The sequence below is a fragment of the Delphinapterus leucas genome, chromosome 19 (assembly GCF_059928025.1).
Source record: "Delphinapterus leucas isolate spDelLeu-1000000601 "Yukka" chromosome 19, BTC_Dleu_Yukka2, whole genome shotgun sequence".
Classification (NCBI taxonomy): domain Eukaryota; kingdom Metazoa; phylum Chordata; class Mammalia; order Artiodactyla; family Monodontidae; genus Delphinapterus; species Delphinapterus leucas.
In genome coordinates, this window is record NC_143147.1 from 39,606,107 (window position 1) to 39,625,994 (window position 19,888).

At 53.7% G+C, this 19,888-nt stretch overlaps 1 protein-coding gene across 3 annotated transcripts in view; it reads left to right on the forward strand.

Annotated features, from left to right (window-relative positions):
- The window catches only part of MSI2 (musashi RNA binding protein 2), a 388,015-nt gene that overhangs the window by 354,992 nt on the left and 13,135 nt on the right, over positions 1-19,888 (forward strand). For all 3 annotated transcript variants that reach the window (XM_089900876.1, XM_022552616.3, XM_022552618.3), the window contains exon 11: positions 1,854-1,916. In XM_089900876.1, the coding sequence (XP_089757002.1) occupies positions 1,854-1,916 (63 nt within the window). The remainder of the gene's footprint in view (positions 1-1,853; positions 1,917-19,888) is intronic.

The following is a 19,888-nucleotide window of genomic DNA, read 5'->3' on the forward strand; positions in this document are numbered from 1 at the left end:
TCTTGGATCAGGTTTTTTTTTTTCCTCCCCCTTTCCTCTCTCTTTCTCTTGGACTTTTTGTCCAAAATGCACTCAACTCCAGAAAAGAGAGCTTTTGTTAAAAGTCTTCTTACTGACTCAACTCCCCTCCCCCAGCTCTGTCCCCCCTCCCTCCCCCCACCACCATTTTTTTCATGCTTCCAAGGAAACCTGTTTCAAGTAAGAAGTGAGAGAGTACAAAAGAATAAGGACCTTCCTCCTGTCCCCGCCCTCATCCTTCTCCCTCAGGGTCCCCTGAGCCCTGCTCCGGGCCTGCAGCAGAGCCTGGTGTAGAGCTGGGATGGGGAGAAATAACTTGACATCTTCCTTATTTTCCTTCAGCACTTTGCACAAGCACCACATCTTCAGAAATCTAGATCCTGCCTGGAAGAAATGGGGAGGGGACTTGGTGGGGGAGTCCCTTCCCTGGTCTTGGCAGGCAGGGGTCATTGCTGTGTACATTTATTTCACCTGGATCTTTCTTTTTCCCCCTTCAACAGCCCTATTACCATATTTAAATGCAAGTATGTCTCTTTTCATTGGCATTTGAAGTAGCTTAGCCTGACGTTTCTAGTATAGCTCCTTCCCTTCTGAACTTCTTTCCTCCCCAGTAGTTCTGTGTAGCTAGGGCAATAGTCTTAGAGTTTAGCGGGCTTCTAGTTTGCTGTGTTTGGGGGACGGCCCTCTCTCTCCTTTCTCTCCTCCCCTGCTCCCCGGTGCATGTTCCCTTACCGCCCTCGTCCTGTAGCAGCTCCTTATCTGGAAGGCTCAGTGGCCAACGCTGAGCCCCTCCGTTGGGCTGTTTGCTTGCTGCTGGCTTCTGGCACATCATTTAAAACCACAGGCACCGGACACGGGTCTTGGGATCAGGCCTCCGAGCGTCTGCTTGGAGGTAGATTGTTCCACGCGTGGGGGAGAGTGTCTGTGTGTGTCCCAGGGCGTGGCTGTGCGTGAACGTGCTAGTGGCCGAAAGAAGCCCGGGGGAGGGGACGTGCCCACCTCTTCCTTCACCTGGACACTCTGCAGCCACGCTGGGTCACCTTGTCCTTCTGACGTTTAGCCCCACTGCTGGGACAGCCTTGCTGCCTGGTGCGTTGTCAGATCAAAACCCCCGGGAGACCCTTCAATGCCAACTTGATTGGGACGGTGGAGCTCAGACAGAAGAACCAGATCTAAATCCCCCTCATGTGCCTCCAGAGCCACAGGCCCACCCCACGTCGGTCTCTGCGGCCCCACACTTCCTCCCCGAGCTGGACCCCCAGAATGCTTCACCCCTAGGCCTGGGGCCGTGATGCTGCTGGCACTGAAGTGTGGAGTCAAGATGGCCAAGCCAGCCTGAGGCCTCCGGAGAGCAGCTAGGCTTAAGGCGTCTCCTGGCCAAGGTGCCTGTAGTGTCAAGAGGCCACCCCCAGGGCCTCCTGCCTATGGCTCAGGGCTGACTGCACCACAGGGACCCCTGCCTGTGACCGGGCCATGCTTGACCCCACCCAGCTCTTGACAAGCCCTGGGGAATCACCAAGGTGCCCGTGCAGGGGCCGCAGGGAGCTCGCCCTGCTCTCAAGAGAAGTTACTCTTCATTCTCTTCCGTTATTTTGGTGTGCCGTCTAGAACCAGTTTCCCGGGTGACAAATGTGTGGCAATCAAACACACCTAAAGATGCTGTGCCTTCCAGAAGCCTGAGCGCCACTTATCCATGTCCCTCCTAAAGGCCGACCCATGGACCTCCCTTCCCCCCCTGTCTTCTGTGTCGGGGCGGGGGACATGGCCTGTGAGACGCGTCTGTCCGTGGCCCTTTCCAGGACCCTCCTTCACCCCAGCTCCTCTCTCTCTGCCAGGCTTCCCAGCAGCGGCTTATGGACCAGTGGCAGCGGCAGCGGTGGCGGCAGCACGAGGATCAGGTAGGAAGGTGTGCGGGCCAGGCGGCTCCCAGGCATGCCCAGTGTGCAGGGGAAGGTAAAGGCCCTGTTGGATGTGTGGCTGCGTCTGCCCACCACTCTCACCACAGCCCGGAGGGGGCGGGGGCGGCCCCAGCGGGGGGTCAGTCCCGGGGCCGCAAACCAAAGGTAGATGGTGATTCCCTCCCTCGAAAGAGAAAAATGGATTCTTTTGGACTTCGGACGGGCCCCTTCACCTGACAGCCGGCTTCAGGGCACCCGTGGGCATTTCCCTCCTTGGCTTTTGCTGGTTCACAAGGCCCCCTGCCTCGAGTCTCTGACCCAGCCAGAGAAGTTCTAGGTTGCCAAGGGAGACTCACAGTCCATCCATGTGGTCCTGGCCTTGGAGCAACCCACCCCTTTGGCCCCTGCTGCCCTTGGCAAGGGGGCTTGCTGATCCGGGGCTAAACCCCGAGTCCCTGAGGGTCAAATGTGAGGCCAACCCTGACCCCAGGGAGTGAAGCTGCTCTTCCTGAAGCCCCCGGGCCATCCCAGACTCTCTTCTGAGCCAAGACCAGAGAGCTCTGAGACTCTAGCCGCCAAGGGAATTGGGGTGTTCCCTCCCATGAGGTTGCCCAGGTCATTTGGTCTCCAAATCCAACCTTTGAGGGGGTCTGGGACCCTTGGGGTGAGCTGGGAACCTTTCCCCAGTGGCACTGTGGGCTCAGGCTGGAGCTGGGCCGTTGTCCCTCTCCCCCAGATGCCCTCTGCCTTCCTGAGCAAGCAGGGCTTCTGCTGTGTGCTCCCCCATCCCCCAGGCCACCGAGAGGCCCCCCACCTCCTAAACCCGGGAGCCATGGTTTGCAGCTCTCCCCCAACACCCCGCGGCCAGGGCGCTGGAGCACCCAGGGAAGTTTAGTTTGATGTAACAGGGCTCTGAGGAGGGCCGGGGGAGGGAGGTGCTGCTGAGGGTACCAGGAAATGGGGCATTAAAAGCCCAGAGGGCAAACGCCAAAAAGACCCAAACCCTCGGTGGTAAGAGACTGGCACAGTGAGGCCCTTTGGAAATGTCAGTAAAAATCCGTTCCATGCAAACTGGCACTGCCTCAAGCTACAAAGGACCCACTCCCCTGAGCCACCCGCTGGGGGCTTGTTTGGAGGGGCCAGGGAATTCTCAGGGGGCTGCTAAGGGCGTTAGCCAGAGAGCTGGGCGGGGGCACCGGGCGCCTTTCCTCGGCTTCCGCCCGCCCAGCCGGCCTCCGAAGCTCCCACCGGCCCTCTGGCCAGCGTCTCTTGGTCCCCCTGCCCTGGGGGCGGGCTGCACAGCTGCCTAGTGTCTCCCTGTTCCATTTGGTTTTTTAACTTGAGAGCTTTTTGGTATCATGATAAACGAGCCTCTGTCCTACCTGTGCCTGGGGGAAGGGACAACAAAAAGAAAAATCCTGAGATTTTTGAGTGTTGTTGGTTGTTGTTTTCTCCGTTCAGTTTCTTTCTTATTGTAACTTGGATTATGAAACTAAACTTTAACCCAAAATTAACCCTGCCTCTCTCCCCACCCCCATTCTCCCTGACTTCATGGCAAGTTTAAAGGGCAGCATGGGGTTCTTTGAGAGTCTGAGAGTGGTCTCCCCATGGTCTCTGCCCCCTTCTGTCACCCCTGCCCTCTCCCAGACCCCCAGAGCCAGGCGGGAGTCCCACCCATCCCCTCTAACTCCTAACCCCAAAGGTCAGAGCCATCTCCAACCACCCTTTTTTTTTCAGGATCAGTGGTGTTTTATTTGTAGCCATTTCCATCAGGAGCAAAGTCTCCCACAGGCCATTCTAGGTCAGCCATGCTCATCACCGCACTGTTAGTGAATTCTCTTCAGGAGTGTGCTCCCAGACCCCCTGCCCACACCAGCCTGGGTTAGCGCAAGGAGTAAATCCTCAGCTCGGAGGTGCCCACCCCAGGATGCAGGCTCGGCCAGCAAGCTGTAGGGCACCCCCCAGTGCAGCCTGGGTGTGCCCGAGGGTGATGACCAGGCTGTGCCTGCCAAAGTCAGAACACTGCCCAGGCTGGAAGACACCTGCCCGCGTGTAGACAGGGTAGCTCGGCCCCCACCCCCTACCCCCTTTGAACCTGGAGCAGGGTTACAAGGCTGGGGAAGGAAGATCTCCACCTGTCTTTCTCTTAGTGCATTTTGACCTGTAAGGACTCTCCCCTTCCTCCCTCTCTCCCCCTAGAAAATGATCTGGACTCCAAGTCTGGCAGGATGGCCAATTATTTACCCGTCATAGTGGCCCCTGGGTGGCATTTTGGCATGTATGGGAGCGGCTACACAGACTTATTTGGGTGTGTGCATCGGCCCAGGCCAGCAGGGGGGCTCACTGAGGGCTGATTGCCTGGTCTACCTTCACCGCCTCCTGCAATCCTGCCCCACCCATCCCAGCTCCTCCCCCGGGGACAGGGATGCTCCTTCAGCCCCCCAGCCGCCCCCCGCCCCACGCAGCCTCGGCTGTTGGGGGGCATTACAAGTTCAACTGCATTCTCTCATAGGGAGAAGCTGGTCTAGGGGGTCTGTGGAGTGCCGCCCTTGGGCTTGGTCCCATGCTGAACCTGGCCGGGGACTCAGAACAGTGGGAAACAGGGCCTCTGCTCCCCAGGGGCTCTCAGGCTTGGCTTAGAGATCAGGTGGACTATGAAAGGCCCTCTTTGCACTTTCATTTTTCTCAAGCTCCACAGTTTTGTGTGGGTTTTCCCTTCCTTATTATGACGTGCCGGGGGAGCTTCCTGAGCAGAAGCTCCAGCCGGAGGCCGTGGGGTGGGAAGCAAGCAGCTTCGGTTCTGATGAGCTGGGCAACGGCATCCGTCAGGGCTACGGTGTCAGGGTAGGAGGGCCCTGGGCCTGGAGCTCTGCACCCACCTCAGCCGACTTCTCTGGGCCAGCCTGCCCTGGACCTGAGGTGGGTGGGCTCGGGTGACCCCCAGGGGGAGGTCCCGGCGACTCCTAGATGACTTCACTATCAGTGTCACTTTTCTTTTACCTTCACCCGGAAGTTTGAAACGTCATCTTTTCTTGTGCTCAGTCAAGACTTTGTTTGTTTATTTTGATCGTATCCATTCAGTTCCAGTGGCCCCATCATGCCCCTCCCCCAAAACCTAAATCAAGTTTGGTAAACGACTCCCCCGGACAAGTGAGGGAAATGGTTCGACTCTCCAGGCTATTTGATTTCTGGGTGGCATCGCGGGTGGGTCCGTGTATCAGTCTTAGGCCCCGGCCCCAGCCCAGCCCCAGCCCAGCCAGGACCCCTTACTGTGCTTTACACTTGCCAGCTTTGTTCCCATCTAGTGACATGAGCTCCTGACGGTGGTGGTGAGTGTGAGAGTCATGTTCTGTTGTCTTTTCTCTTGCTTGGTTGGGGCTGCGGTGAGAGTGTCTCTGAGGCATACTCTCCCGCCTCTCTTACACTAGGATCTGCACACCTCCTCTCAAACTCTCTTCTGAGCACGCTCAGCGGGAAGGTTTGTCCACACCTATTAATCCTCTCTCAGTGTCCAGCTTCCTGTTAGTACCAGCTGGTTTGCATGTTTTTGCTTGTTCAGATGAAACAGTTCAAGAAACAAACTCATATCCAACTCTCGAGAAATGTCTTTTTTTGTACACTTTCGTTTTCGATTTTTTTTTTTTTATTAGTTACAGCTCTGAAACACCTGTTGTCCAGTAAAACATTTCACACCCCCTGCCTGTTCTTAGATTGTATGTCTCTGTGGGACTGAACTAAATGCATGCACTGTAGTAGATGTACTGGTAGCCGTAGCCGTAGTTGTAGAACATGCATTGTTGAGTTGATATTACAGGGCCTCGGACAGCTCGGCACAGCACGGCTGTCTGCAGGATAGCGTGGGGGCCAGGAAGAGAAGGGGCTCCATATTTTCAATGTTGCCAAAGGGCTTGGATCCATGTTCCTGCCATCAGCCACCACCACCTCCCCTCACACTCCCTGCTCCCCCAGTCCAGGACTGGGTCACCACCCTCAGCTCTAGCCTTCCCAACTGAGATCTCTCTTAATAGTGTCCAGCTATAGTGAAAGAGAATGGAATCAGGGTTGGAAGGAGTCTTACAGTTCTTCCTTGTTCCTGTCTTCCTCCTGTGGTTCTTGAACAGATCAGGTCTTTTTTTACTTCTGAAGGCCTAGCAGCAAGGCTTCTCCAAGCCCTCTACTCCTTGAGTCCTTTGCCAGCTCACATCCAGCCCTTCAAGGATTCAGGTCCTTGTGGCAGCCCTGTCTACATGGTCGGAGGGGAAATGAAATATGATGGGGAGAGGGATTAAGATCTCAAGATCCTTAGTCTGCAGACAGGGGATGCATTTGGTCTTAGTCGAGGTCGGCATTTGTTCTTACGGTTGGTGAAGGTAAAAGGAGAAAGGGTGGAAGGGAAGTGGGGTGAGAGGGGTGACATTCCTGCTGTGGAGATTACTGGAACCGCTTCATGAGGAGGGGAGGGGAGGGGAGGGGAGGGGAGTGGTGGAGCGGAAGGGGGCCTGTAATATCCAAAGAGGAGGCCACAGTTTGCCAGCATCGCCCCAGGAAGACTTCCCAGTCCTGCAGCCTCTGCCCTGGGTTCAGGGCGTGTGCAGTCAGCCATCTCTGGACACTTGGTCTCCCCTCCATTTGTGGTGACAAATCATAAGACAGTGCAGAGGTCTCTTAGAGCTCTTGGAGGCATCCCTAACCTTCGTAAGTTGATGGAAGATGAAGCAGTAGTTGCCACCTGGGACCTGCTCCTAAAGCCAGGCTGGTTGGTGGCTGTGACCCAACGCTGCAGGACGCAGGTGGGATCTGAACGTTCAGGGTGCAAGTTATTACCAGAGGAGACAGAAGCCCAGGAAGTCCCCATAAGAGTGTGCAAAATGGTAGCCCGTGGCATGTGGCCCAGTTGGGGTGGACCAGGATTGAATGTGAGCCGGCAGGTCGGCCAGACTGAGGGCCCCGAGGCCCAGGAAGGGAGATCTGGGAGGAGCCGGCCTTCTAGCCCAGTCTTCATGGGGGTAGGAGTGGGCAATGGCAGAGGGAGAAGCTGGAACTGTCAGGCTTCGGGCCTACTGAAGCCGTAGATTGACCCAGAATGGGGAGCAGCAGAAGAGGGTGGGGACAGAGGCAGAGAGAGCAGAAAATCCCCACCCCACCCCCCACCCCCGCCTGAATCCTAGGTCTGGCTTTGCTGCCCTGTGGCTGGACATCCCTGAGTTTCTGTTCCAGTAAAATTCAAGTCTGGGGATAGAATAAATCATTTAACTTGAGCCATAAAGTAAACACTTTGGGGAAGAGAGTAGATCTCAGACCCACCCCACTTTTATCTCAGGACATCTTCCATGTCCCCAGTGAAATCCTTTGCCTCCTGTGTGTTCGGGGCTGAGGGAGTCCACTCACTCCTCCAGCTGCTGGAGGAGTGCGGACATTGTCTGCACCGGTTGCGGCACAAGCCTTAGGGTTCCCAGGTGTTGCTTTCAACAAGCCTGTACCGAAGGTTTGCTTTGTGCCAGGCACCAAGGCATATAAAGGCGGGTAACACTTCTTGCCTTCAGTGGTCTGAGAATCTAGATTCCTTCCACTGAAAGCCCCTATTTCCCACGATGCGTTGTTTCTGGCACTGTCAGCTTCATTTAGAAAAGGAAAATGGATCGCTGTGCTGCCTTTATTGCTCAAGATGGCTTTCCTGGGCCTCCGTTAGCAGAATCCGACGTCCAGGAAAGGGGGGTGGGGCGCGGGGTTGCAGTGCAGGCATCTCTTCTTTCCCGCCCAGGCTCCCTTGTGCTAGCAGCAAGCATCCCCTGGGGGCTGTGACCCCAAGATGGCCCATCTGTGGGTAAGGTCACGGGGACACCCTCTCATTGGAATAGAGCCAGCACAGTAGCCCAGAGGGAGAGAACATCTGTGAGCTGTTAGGACTGCTAACCAGCCAGATACTTGAAAGACTATCCCGGAACATATATCCCCCAGTCACTGCCTTGTGCTCTGGGCATGGGCACCTTGTTTCTCAGTTTGTCATTAAAATCTTCATTTCTGGGAGAGCCAGGACTTTGCCCGTAAAGAGTCCAGCATTGGATTTCAGTAACCCCAGTGAATTTATAATAATGTGCAGAGCTGCCCACCTCTGACCTCATCTTCATTCATTTTCCAAGGGCTTTTGGACCAACTCTGTTGAGGATAAAATACATCAGCTCTAATCAATAATTTTGTAATAGAAATACGATGCACTTGATAAATCAACTCTAGTGCATTTAGTGACTAGCCTCAAAGCCCAGACCTAAGTATGAGTTAATCCTAAAGTGAATGGAGTGGGAGAATGTTAATGGTCTTTTAAATCAGTGGAATTATTTTCAGTGGGTGACACATCCGTGCCCGCCCCCTGAGCTGGTTGGCCTTCTCACATGCTGGCTTGGGAGCACAGGCCCTGCTGTCTGGAGGAGGGGTGGGAAGAATGGTGCCCTTGAGAGTTCTATAACAGCACATAGAGCCCAATACAGAGGGGCAAAGGAATCCCCTCCTTGTACTCTGGGCCGGGTGGGGGCACTGCAGGATCTGGGGAGCCCCAAAAGTTGGTGAACCCACGTGTTGGTGAGAGTCATCAAAGGAGCACATACCTGGGTACATCATGGTTCCTTGTGTTCCTACAGAGCTAAGGCTGTCACGTCTATTACCGCAGCTACCCCGTGAGATGGGCAGAAAGGCAGAAGGTTTGGGCTCAATTTTACATGTTTGTTTTTATGAGAAAGCTGGGCTGCAGAGTGGTCACATGACTTATCCAAAGTCACACAGCTGGTTACCTGGTTAGTGAGGCTTTGGTCAAGGGTAAAGAACCCTGAACTTGAACCCAGGTCTTTGGCCTCCTTTAAGTAGCCCTGGGAGGAACCACGTTTGTTCATGAAGGACTCACCTGCCGCCCAGACACCCTGCACATATAGGAATGTCCTGGGAAAGCCCAACAGCCTCGGCTGCCAGCTCTGTGTTGGCTGAGGACTCAGGCTCCAAGACTTCACAGTCCAACCTTTCAGATGTAGATTTCAGAACCGGACCCAGGGCACATCTGCCGTGGAGTTTAAATTGACAGATACTTATTAAGTGTTCAACAACAGTGATTATTATTATATGTGACAGGCACCGTCCTAGGCCTTGATTCAGGGTACTTTGAGCTGTATCAGAAAACCCAGCTCAGTGTGATTAAATATTACAGGGGATTTATTGGCTGACATCCTGGAAGCTCTATTGGAAGAGTGAGCTTCATGTGTTCAGGGCTCATTTCCTGCAGTTTTCTTAGCTTTGCCCTCCTTCTCATTTCGATATTGTCTTTTTGTTGGTTTCCTATGATGGCAAAATGGCTACAGCAGTTTCCTGCCTCACATTACCCTGTCTAGAAGAAGAGGGGCGTCAGGTGGTCCAGGATTCTAGCAAAAGTCCAGAACTTTGTGCTATTTGGTTAAGGCCTAGGTTACAAGAAGCAGTCACTGAGGGTGGGATCTGACCCCTCTAAACCCAGCTAAAGGAGCTAAAGGAGCTCCGACACAGTGGAAGAAGGATGGATTTCCAAAGGCAAATCTGGGTACTGATAAAAGGGGGGGGGAAGAGACTGATGCTAGCAGCCTGGAAGCTCATAGATGACTCCAGAGCACAGTCCCTGCCCTAGAGGCTCTCCCAGCCTAGCATGGAGACTAATGTGTACTTACAATATGATGCCTAAGCCAGGTAAAGGAGGAGCACAGAGCTGTGGGGGGAAGTCGAGGAAGGTTTCACAGGGGAGCGAGTATCTATACTTTTAAAGGACAGATAGGAGCTCCCCAGGGAGCCTAGGGAAACAGCTTATGCAAAGCCACCAGAAGGACAGAGTGATTTTGAAGTCCTGCAAATGGTTCACTCTGACTAGAAAATAAAATGCACTGGGGTTGAGGGCAACAGCTAGCTAGAGAGCTGGGCAGAGTCGGAGCAGGGGATCCTTAGTGCCATGCTAAAGAGCCTGGATTCACCTAGGTGACTGGGAGCCTCAGAGAGGCCTGAAACCAAGAAGTGACATCAGATTTGTTTGTTAGACAAGCCAGACAGCAGGGTGGATTAGAGAGACGAGAGGGGAGGCATAAGGACAAGTGACAAACCATGAAATTGTAAACACTCCATAAATGTTCATATATAGCTGCCCAGTAAGAGATACTGTGGGCCTTTTACTCTTCCCCATTAGCTGATTAACTCTGGGCTCAACGTCATGCTGGTTGGGGGACAGTGGGAGGCTGTCTAATGGGCGGTGGTGATATAGGCTTGAAGAGGTAGAGACAGGCTAGAGTCTGGGAGAGGGAGACTTTGAAAGCCCAATTGATATAGTCATATTGGTGGGAGAGAGAGGCTCATATTCTTTATGGCAGTGGAACTCAGTAAAGACAGAACCAAGTAAGGAAGATCAACCTGGCAGTGGCCCAGCAAAGCCCAATCTGACCCCTTAATCCCTGGGGCTGTGCTGGGTTTGTGGTCTGGAGCAAGGGGAGGAGAGCAATGCAGACCCTGGAGGGCATTCCATCATGGGGAGTCCACCTTCGTTTCCAGCAGTTCTCCTTTGCTTCTGCCAACAAGTTGTTGTTCGTTCCCTGCTCGGGGCTATTGGTTCCCATTCCTGTGCCCTCATGGCAGCCACTGCCCTCGTCCTTTCTGCCAGTCCATTTCCCTCTGTCCTCATCTTTGGTCCCTCTGTTCAAATCTGGCTCAGAACACCAGGAAACCACACCCGATTAACCCTCCCTGGGATGCCCCCTCCTTCGCTCTAGCTTCTCAATGTGATCTTGTGTCCTCAGTCTTCTTCCTGATTGGTGAGTTCTCCTCAGTGAAAGGCAGGATTTTGAGTCTTTGGAAGATATTTTGCACGTTATCTCAGAGTGGTGCCTGCCTTCTCCAACAATATGAACCATCAATCCTCCAGGAGGCAGTCAGCCTCGTTCTTATTATAGATGAGTAATTACTGTGCAATTAGAGAAGGCAGAAAACAAAGGGGCCCTTTGTTCCTGGATGCTCATTAATAAATACAAAGGTCTCCCCTTTCCATCCTGGGATCCTGCACAACAGGAGGTGGGCAAATAATGCTTTTGAACAGCTGTGATTGGCTGTTGCAATTAGATCTGTCAGGATGAGAGAGCCACAGCGATATCCACTCTACGGCATGGACCAGAGGGTTCCAGCCGGCATCTCAAAATTCAAACCCACCTGGGAGGTCCCTTGAGGGAAGGATATCTTGCAAGTGGTGGACAGAATGCTAAAGACACTTCCTAGCCAATTTTAATAAAATAATGGTAACAGTAATATGTTAATGATAACTCACATGTATTATGAGTGAGTCATGTACCCTGCTAAGCCCACCTCCCTTATCCCATTTTATTCTCATAGCCCTAGGAAATGGGTGCTGTCATTCCCATTCCCATTTTTAAGGTTTAAAAACTGTGGCTTAGGGCTTCCCTGGTGGCGCAGTGGTTGAGAGTCCGCCTGCCGATGCAGGGGACACGGGTTCGTGCCCCGATCCGGGAAGATCCCACATGCCGCAGAGCGGCTGGGTCCGTGAGCCGTGGCCGCTGGGCCTGCGCATCCGGAGCCTGTGCTCCGCAACGGGAGAGGCCACAACAGTGAGAGGCCCGCGTACCGCAAAAAACAAAAAACAAAACAAAACCTGTGGCTTAGCATGTGTGAGGTGTCAGAGGCAGGATCTGAGCCTAGGTCTGTCTCATCGGACAGCGCCTGTCAGCAGACGCTCCATCGTACCAGTCCTGCCATACCTGCAAAGCTCTGCATCTTTGAAACATACCCTCAACAAGACCAACCGCTGCCATCAGCTCAGTTCCCCATACCCCTGGTGGCGGAGAGAGCCCGGTCATTTTCAGGAGGCATTATATGTGTTTTTTGCACCTGCTTCTGCTGTTGCAGACTTCACATCACGGTTCTGTCTGGCTTTAGCTGACATTTCCGATCTGGCTTCTGGTCTCTGAATCTCTTCAGACCAAAGGCACACAAAGGAGGCCCAGAGGAGGCACGGTCGGGTAAGTGTGAGCCAGGCTAAAGATCACTTTATTAGAAAGGACCCTTTAGCTAAAACAAAACTGAAGGAAGTTAGCCACTGCCTGAAGGAAACTAGGCCATGAAGCGGGGGAGGACGCTTTGGGCAAGACTCTTCTCGGTAGGGATGTTAACATCCCTTCACGTGAGCTGTGAGGACTTAATCTGGAAGGTCGCTGGGAAGCCCAGCCCAGCCCTGAGGCTGGGAGGGGATTGGCCGCCCAGTTGCTGGGGCTTTGCCTTAAGCCAGTGGCTGGGAGGGGCGGAGCCGGAGGCGGGAGCAGTGGGCTCCTCCGCCAATCGTCCTGCAGGGAGGCTGGGCTCCCAGTACCATGGCAACAGTACCATGAGCAGGGGCTCATTTGTTTTGTTGATGAGCAATTACTACGCAATTAGAGAAAGCTAAAAATAAAGGGGCCCTTTGTTCCTAGTTACTTATTAATATTAATAAAACGGTCTGTCCAGTTAACGCAAACCTGTGCGCCTGTGGTAGAGCCCACTGTGGGAGGCAAAGGCTGCCCAGCCCCGCTTTCCCCTCTCTTTCTGGAAGTTTTTTCTGACTGTAACGTGCAGAGGGTAGGCTTTCCCCGGCTTGGCCGGGAGAGGAGATGCTCACAGCCTTACCAACACATGGGACCCAGGATGCCCTGGAGTCAGGGCGTCGGTCAGGCACTGATCCAGGCAGAAGAGCCTGGTCGTGTCAACCCAGCCTCCAGAGAAAAGACCACAAACACGGCAGCAAAACCAGAAAACATGGACCTGAGTTGGAAGAAACCTCTCGCCCAGTTTTGCTATGTACCCTTGGCCACGTTGTTCGACTTTTCTGGGTCTAGGTCGTTCAGCGCCGGGTGCATAAAATAGTCTAAACCTTCCGCTGAGGTAGCCCCTGAGATTTCAGTGTCTCCCCTCCCACCTGGCTTGAAGAGAAACCAATCAGACTTGGAAATGACTTGCTAGAAGGTTACTTGGTTGTTCAGGGGTTGACCCCACAACTTCTGGCGTCTGGCCTTGGAGATGGAAACAGCTCAGAGGCATCCCTTATACCCCTTCCCCGTCCAAGGGGAGGGTTATCTTGCGGATTAATCAGATAAGGGTGATGAGAGGCTTTTAAGAAGAAGCAGGAGAAGAGAAGGAGGAGGTGGAGGAGGAAGAAGAAGAAGAAGAAGATGATGACAAGAGCGTAGAAGGAAGAGCAGGGAATCAGAAGACTTGGTTCCTGTCTGGCTTCTGCCAACAACAAGCTGGTTGATTTGGGGGCAAAGGATTTCAGACTGTTGGGCTCTTGGGCACCATTCAGCTCTATAGCTCTGTATTGCTGCTGTTTCCAAAACTCTGGATCCCTTATCATTGGGAGCAAAAGGTTGACAGTGATAGTGCCTTAAGATCTGAGAGGAGTGACCGAAGAGAAAGCCAGGGGCTTCCAAGTGATGAGGCAACTGGTAGGGATGCATTTGAAAAAATCAGTCACCCATTTTTTTAATGTGTGAAGGCAATGAGAGGGATAGACATATTTCCAGAATTGTGTATCATTAAAACAAAACAAAACAAAACCAACCCTATAGTCAGATTTCCATCCTTGTGTGTGGTTGATTAACCCTTTAGGGTTTGGCACTCTGGAAGGTATTCACTAATAAAGGTGGACCTGTTAATAGCTGTCGTCGATGAGCTGTGGAACTGGGGCGAACGCAGTGGTTCTTGAACTTGGCTACTGCATGTTAGAATCACCTAGGGAGTTCTTAAAATTCCTAGTGTCCAGGCCACACTGTAGATCCATCAAATCAGAATCTACAGGGGGATGGCGGGAGGTGGGGGGCACGGTGGGCAGGCCTCAGCGTTACTTAAAAGCTCCCCAGGCAAGTCCAACCTGTAACCATGGACTCAAATACCATCAGGTTCTTGCTAGATATGGAGCCTCACACCATCTCTGTGACTTTGTCATCAGCATCCCTACCTCAGAAACAGATAAATCGAGCCAAGCCAGACAGTTCACCCCAGCCTCCTCTAATGAGCTGGTCTGGGATCCTTAGCCGGCAGCCTTGGAGCCCAGGCCTCTCCTGCCCACCACTGGTCCTCCCGGCAGGGCCAGGAAACCCACCCCTCCAGGCTGGGCTGAAGGGGTCTTTGTCCGCATAGATGGATTCTCCTGCCTCTCCCCCCTGAGACTGAGGGCATGTACCCATAGAACCAGCAGCCCGGAGCAACCGTAAACAGGGAAGCAGCCACCCTCCTTGACTGTCTGATGAATGGGGGCCTTTTGGTAAGGTCGGAGTTTGTTTGTTATTAAAGACCTAATTAGAAACATGAGAGGGAGCTGAATGGCGCCATGCTTGGCCAATTAGTGACATGTATGCGCCCGCTTTGAACTTCAAGGACACAGAGCTATTAGTGCTTACATCAAACACGGATTAAACTCCTGTGCCTTTATAATCATTAAAGAAGGGCTGCTCCAGTGGAAAAGCCTCAGGTCCCCAAGGGGCTGCCCCTTGGGCATCCTTCCCACTCCACCCGCTGGCTGCTAGGGCCCCAAACAGTGAGTTTCCATGAAATGTGATCAGGCAGTAAATACTGAGGGTGCTAGGGCATGCCAGCTCCCCACAGGACAGCCCTCAGCAGACTGGAGTCTTTGGGGACTGAGACCAGCCCTCTGGTTGCTCTTTCTAGGGTGGGAGGGCTTCCTTTCTCTCTGGCAGTGCCCTTTCCACCTCCCCCTGACCCCAGCGATGCCGCATGCCTGCTTCGTGCCCGGTCTTGTTCTGGGATGTGGCACGGAGGAGGGTGGTCTAGTCCTCAGGTGAGAGGCTGACCCCTGTCTCCTGTGGCAGGCATGGCCCAACCTCAGGGAGCCCCCGGTCTGATGGGGGAGACACCCCCGCCACCAGGGAGCTCCCAATTTGGAAAGGGCAGCAGGACCCATGCCCTCGGGAGCTGGCATTCCAACATTGGCGCTTTGATTCCTTGTCCTTGATTTTGTGACCTCTGTGAGGCCAAGAAATATCCAAATAAACAGAAGAAACCTTCTCAAACTATGATGCAAGGAAGGACAACTGGGCAGTGTGATTCAGTTTAAAAAGCAGCCCGGGGGAGTAGCCCTGAAGACCAAGTGAGAGCTGGTTTCAGTCGGTCTGAGGCACTGTGAGACCCTGGACACATCCCCTCATGGCCCCAGCCCTCGGTTTCCTTGTCGGCAGCCCCAGGGCCATAAAACCCATCTTACAAGTTGTTTGGAGCGTGAACAGGATGGTGTTAAACGCCTGCCAGTGCGCCTGGCACACAGTAGGTGCTCAGTGAATCTTAGTTCCCTTTCTAGCCTGGCACCCCGAGAAACCACAGCTTCTAGAACCCTGTGCCCCTGGCCTCCAGACCCCGTTTTGCCTGAACTAGTATGAGGCTTTCCCCCGCCCCACCTTTGCTAACTGGGACAGGGCATCACCTCATTCCTTCCGAGCTTTTCACCGTGACTGAGGATACTACAAGGATGTAGTTCCGGCCTTGGGTTTCATAGCGTTTTCTGTTGACAGTAGTTTTAGTGAAGGAAATGTACGCTGGGGCTGCAGTAAGTGGAATCACTTACAAGACACAAGCAAGGACCCGACCCTTCTGGCTGGGGGCGGGCAGGGTGAGAATTAGAAAGCGAGCACGCACAGCGCGGCTGGGGCGCCTGGGTCCATGCGGGGAGAAGCCAGACTGGTTTCTTTTTTGAAAAGATAAAGAGGTGGGTGTGCCTCGGGGACACAGGGGGTCACCCGAGCAAAACACAGCCAGGCAGATTCTCAGGATTAAACTAGGAGACCCTTGGAGCAGCAGAACTGTTACAGAGAGAGACGGAGCCCTTCCCAGGCCACACACTCCCTAACCTCCTTTCCTTCTGATTCTCAGGTCAGGGAGGGCTGGAATGGGAGGCTCTGGCATCGCCCATGCGCCGCTCCTTGCCCGTGCTAACCTGTGTGGGCCTGGAACCTGAAACCAGTTAATTTAGGGAAGAGGCAGCAGGATGTGCGTGTTAAAGTACCCACCGCCTGCTTCAGTCGGACCATAAACATTTGTCTCTGGGGTTGACTTCCCCTCGTCTTCTGAAGCACTTGAGAGGCTCAGGGTGGAAGTGTTGTTGAAAGGCTGCTTTATATCCCAGAGGAATCAGGATCACCACCTTGCGTTCACTCCTTGTGGCCTGAGCTGGAGCGGCCACTGGGGTCCCTTCCTTGGGGAAGCAGCTGCAGCCGGGCAGACAGTTCACACTGGCAGAGCGAGTACCACCTAGGCCCCAGGGACTCACGTCGTGGCCTTTCCTTCCCTGGGGCCCCTCGCCCCCTTCTTCCTTAGAACATGCAAACAAGGTCAGTCCCTCAAGACCCCTGGGGTCTGGGAGAAACAAGAACCTGATGGTGGCCCCAGAAAGTTCGTTCTTTGCCCTCATGACAAAAGCTTGGTTTCTTTGGCCATCAGGCCCAGGCCCACTCAAGGCTACTGCATCCCCAGAATTTATCCCGTAGGCAGATGGTAGCCAGCCACTGACCCCCTTCCTCCCCCTTCCCTCCATCCCAACTAACGCAGCCTAGTCCTTTGGTTGGAAGAGACACACCCACACCCAAATCAGGGCTGATAAGAAAAAAGCATCGAGATGGAAAGAGAATGAGATGTTTTCTGCTGAGATTGTACAACAAGAGAAAGTATAAAGTACCGGCCACAAAGCCCTCCTCGGATATAGGTCCTTTGCGGGTGCTTGGGGCTGTCTCCTCACGCTGACCTGAGTGGTAGTGTGAGTATCCCGGTTCACTAGTAACCCAGGATGTGAGGGGTTTGGAGCCGACCAGCAGTGACGTTATCTCTTTAGGGGATGTGATTTGACCGGAAGCTGAGACCATGCTACAGAATAATGAGTCCCAAGTCTTAGGTTCCACTGTCCATCAATTCCCCACTTAAGATAGGCCAGCACTAACCAACGGACATCTACACTGACCTCCGTAGTCTGAAGCAGGCTAGGTGTTGAGCAAACAAGCAGTTGCCACCACTGAAACCGACAGTCGGGATGCTTGTGACGCTGACTCCCTCCGCCCAGTGAGTGAGCTGACACTCTCCATGTGTCCTGTGCGGTATTTATGATGAGCCGGGCGTCACTGGATGTGTCCAGACTTGTTGATACCAGGCTGAGTTTGTCCTTCTCAGTAATATACTGGTTTGTATATGGAGACAGGGAGAAAGAAATACCATCACATTGCTCTCTCAAGCCTCCCCCAGTTTTAAAGTATGTCTTCTCCTTGCCTTCTGAAATAGCTTGAATTTCAGCAGAGCTTAAAAAAAAAAAAAAAATGTTGTATATAAAATTGATTGTCCCTGCATCTGGGTCCCTGAACTGATTTGACTTAAGTTGAGTGTGTCATACAGTTTTCCCAGGTTAGATGTAACTGCTGGCCCTCTCTATCTCCCTCTGCCACCTCCAGGCTAAGCTCTAGGGGGAAAGTTTGAGCCAGGATCCCTGGGACACAGTGGCCGGGCAGACTGCTGGATGCAATTCCCTCCTTGCCCTGCTGGTAATTCACAGCTGAGGGTTTCTCCTTCCGTTATCAGAAGCAGGTGTATCTTTTCAGGCTGACCTTTCCCATCAGACCACCTGCATTAATTTACAGTGGGCACGCCTTCCAGAGGGCACAGTGAGGCTGCAGACTGGGGCCGTCAACTCTGTTTCAAGGAAGGCCTCGGCTGCCTGGTTGCTGTTCCTCAGAGCCCCCCAGCAAGGAGAGGGGCTGTTCAGAGGCAGGTCTCCGCTTCTGACAGCCACCTGGCATTATGGACCCAGCATCCACTGAGGCCCCCGTGTTGTAGGGGAATCGGGCAGCTTGCTCTTGATCTGGAGAACACAGGGTCCCGTGAGAACCCGGAGGGTCCCCGCCTTCCACACGCCCCCCGCCTTGAGGGGTCCCTTGCTGACATGAGACACAGGCTCTGCTGCTGTGGAGTTTTAATCCGGGCGGAGAGAAGCATGATATAGACAAGGTGAGTGTCGGAGGGGCGGTGACTCTGGTCTCTTTTCTCTGGCATCAGCCTATCAGCAGAGCCCCTCTACTCATTCCTTTTTCAGTCGCTTTCTTTAAATTCTCTAAAACAAACAAAAACCCCTAAAATCTAGTGTGATGAGTTAACACAGCCCTGCCCTCGAAGAATATCACGTCGGCTTATGCTCCGGGTCCTCCATTCTGCGGGAGCTGGGGGTTGGGAACAGGGCCACGACACCGTCAGCCCAGACCAGACTCCCCTCCCTTGTCCCTGTGGGAGGCATAATGAGTTCTGCTGGGCAGCAGGTTACCTTCTGAGCTGGGCTTGCTGAGGACGGGCCCACCAACTGCATTTGCCTTGTGAGCAGCACACACTCTGTCCCAGAAATGTCCTGGGGGCCTCGAGGCCCCTCCTGAGATTAAACCTGGCAGCAACACATAATTCACCAAGAAGAAGATTGAAATTGTCTTGAGGGCTGGCCCTGCCTTTTGGTGAAACGTGAGACCCACGAAACGAGGACCCAGGCCTAAGGCTGGGACTTGGCAGGGCCCTGGTTTGTCCCAGATATGTGGCCTGAGCTCATCTGGAAAAGACTTTGGAAACAGTTCCTTTCTCTGGATCAGTAATAACCTACTTTTCAAGCCTTAGAGCCAGAGGCGCCCTCCCAGGGGTGCCCCCCCTTAGAGTCCTGGGCCCTAGCGTTCTGCCCCAGGTCCGGTGGCATCACTTTGGGATCATACAGAAGCACTGGGACTTCCATACCTTTCCTAGACCTACAGTGAGGTTGTCCTGATTCTCACTGCCCTCCCCCACGACTTCCCCACCCTCGGTGACCAATTCCACTCTCAGCCCAGCGCCTTCTGACCACAGCTGGGCAGAACCACATGCAGACTGTAAGCCCTCCATAAGGCAGGCGTCTCCTGGGTTTGCTGTCAAACCCCGAGGGGCCCACGAGCTTTGGGTCCAGCCCCTGCAGGTGAGAGTCTGAGCCTGCAGGACAGACCTTGGATAAGGTCTTTGGATGGCTTTCCTGGGTCAGCCATCAAGGTGTTTTCTTCCCTTGATGGGCAGGAAGTTCCTCCTTTTATCTGATGGGAAGTGCCTCCAAATTTAATTCAAATGCGTTTCCTCTTGCTGGCCTCTGAGATATAGTGTCCTTACTTTCCTGTCCCCCAGTCCCCAGAGTCCTTTCAGCGGGTCCAAGGTGATTAAGTGCACCAGGTGGATGAAATAGATCCTTTTGTGAATCACTTCCTGATTTGTATGGCCAGTGAATTGTACTCTCCTACATCAGATTTTCCTGAATCTGCGTATGGTACCTGTCTTGTTGGGCTCTGCATAGACAGCTATGTCAAATATAGGTGTATTTGTTTTATACTTGGCAAGTTCCAGAGCACTGTCTCTTTTGCGTTTTCGCCACAGCCCACGGAGAGTCAGGCTGAGTAGGGCAGGCAGCACTCACGTGTTGCAGGTGAGGACTCCAACCGGTGAGGGGCTGACACTCAGGCGTGTAGCCGGAGGTCAGGGCCAGGGTCACACTCAGGTCTTCTGACTCCAAGTCCAGTGTTCCCTTTCTCTGCACCATAGCTGCCTCCCTGAGCATACCTGCTGCCTGGACCCAGAAAGTCCAGAGGATGCTGGGGGACAGGGCGAGGCGTAAAGAGGAGCCTGCCCGGTATTAAAGCACCGCTGTGGATGCTGCCCAGAGCAGCCGATGGGAAAGTGACCCTGCTCCCTCACAGCAAGCCCCCAAACTGCAACCTGGCCCAGGGCTTGCCCAAGGCCACTTAGCATTCACAGCTTCTGCTGCAAAAATGCCAGCGTGTTTGCAGGACACTGCCCTCCTCTGGGACAGGAGTCAGAATGTCCGATTTATAAATCTCAGCACTGTTTATTTAGCAGCACATACTGAGACCCCTCCCTCCCTCCCCATCCCCCCCACA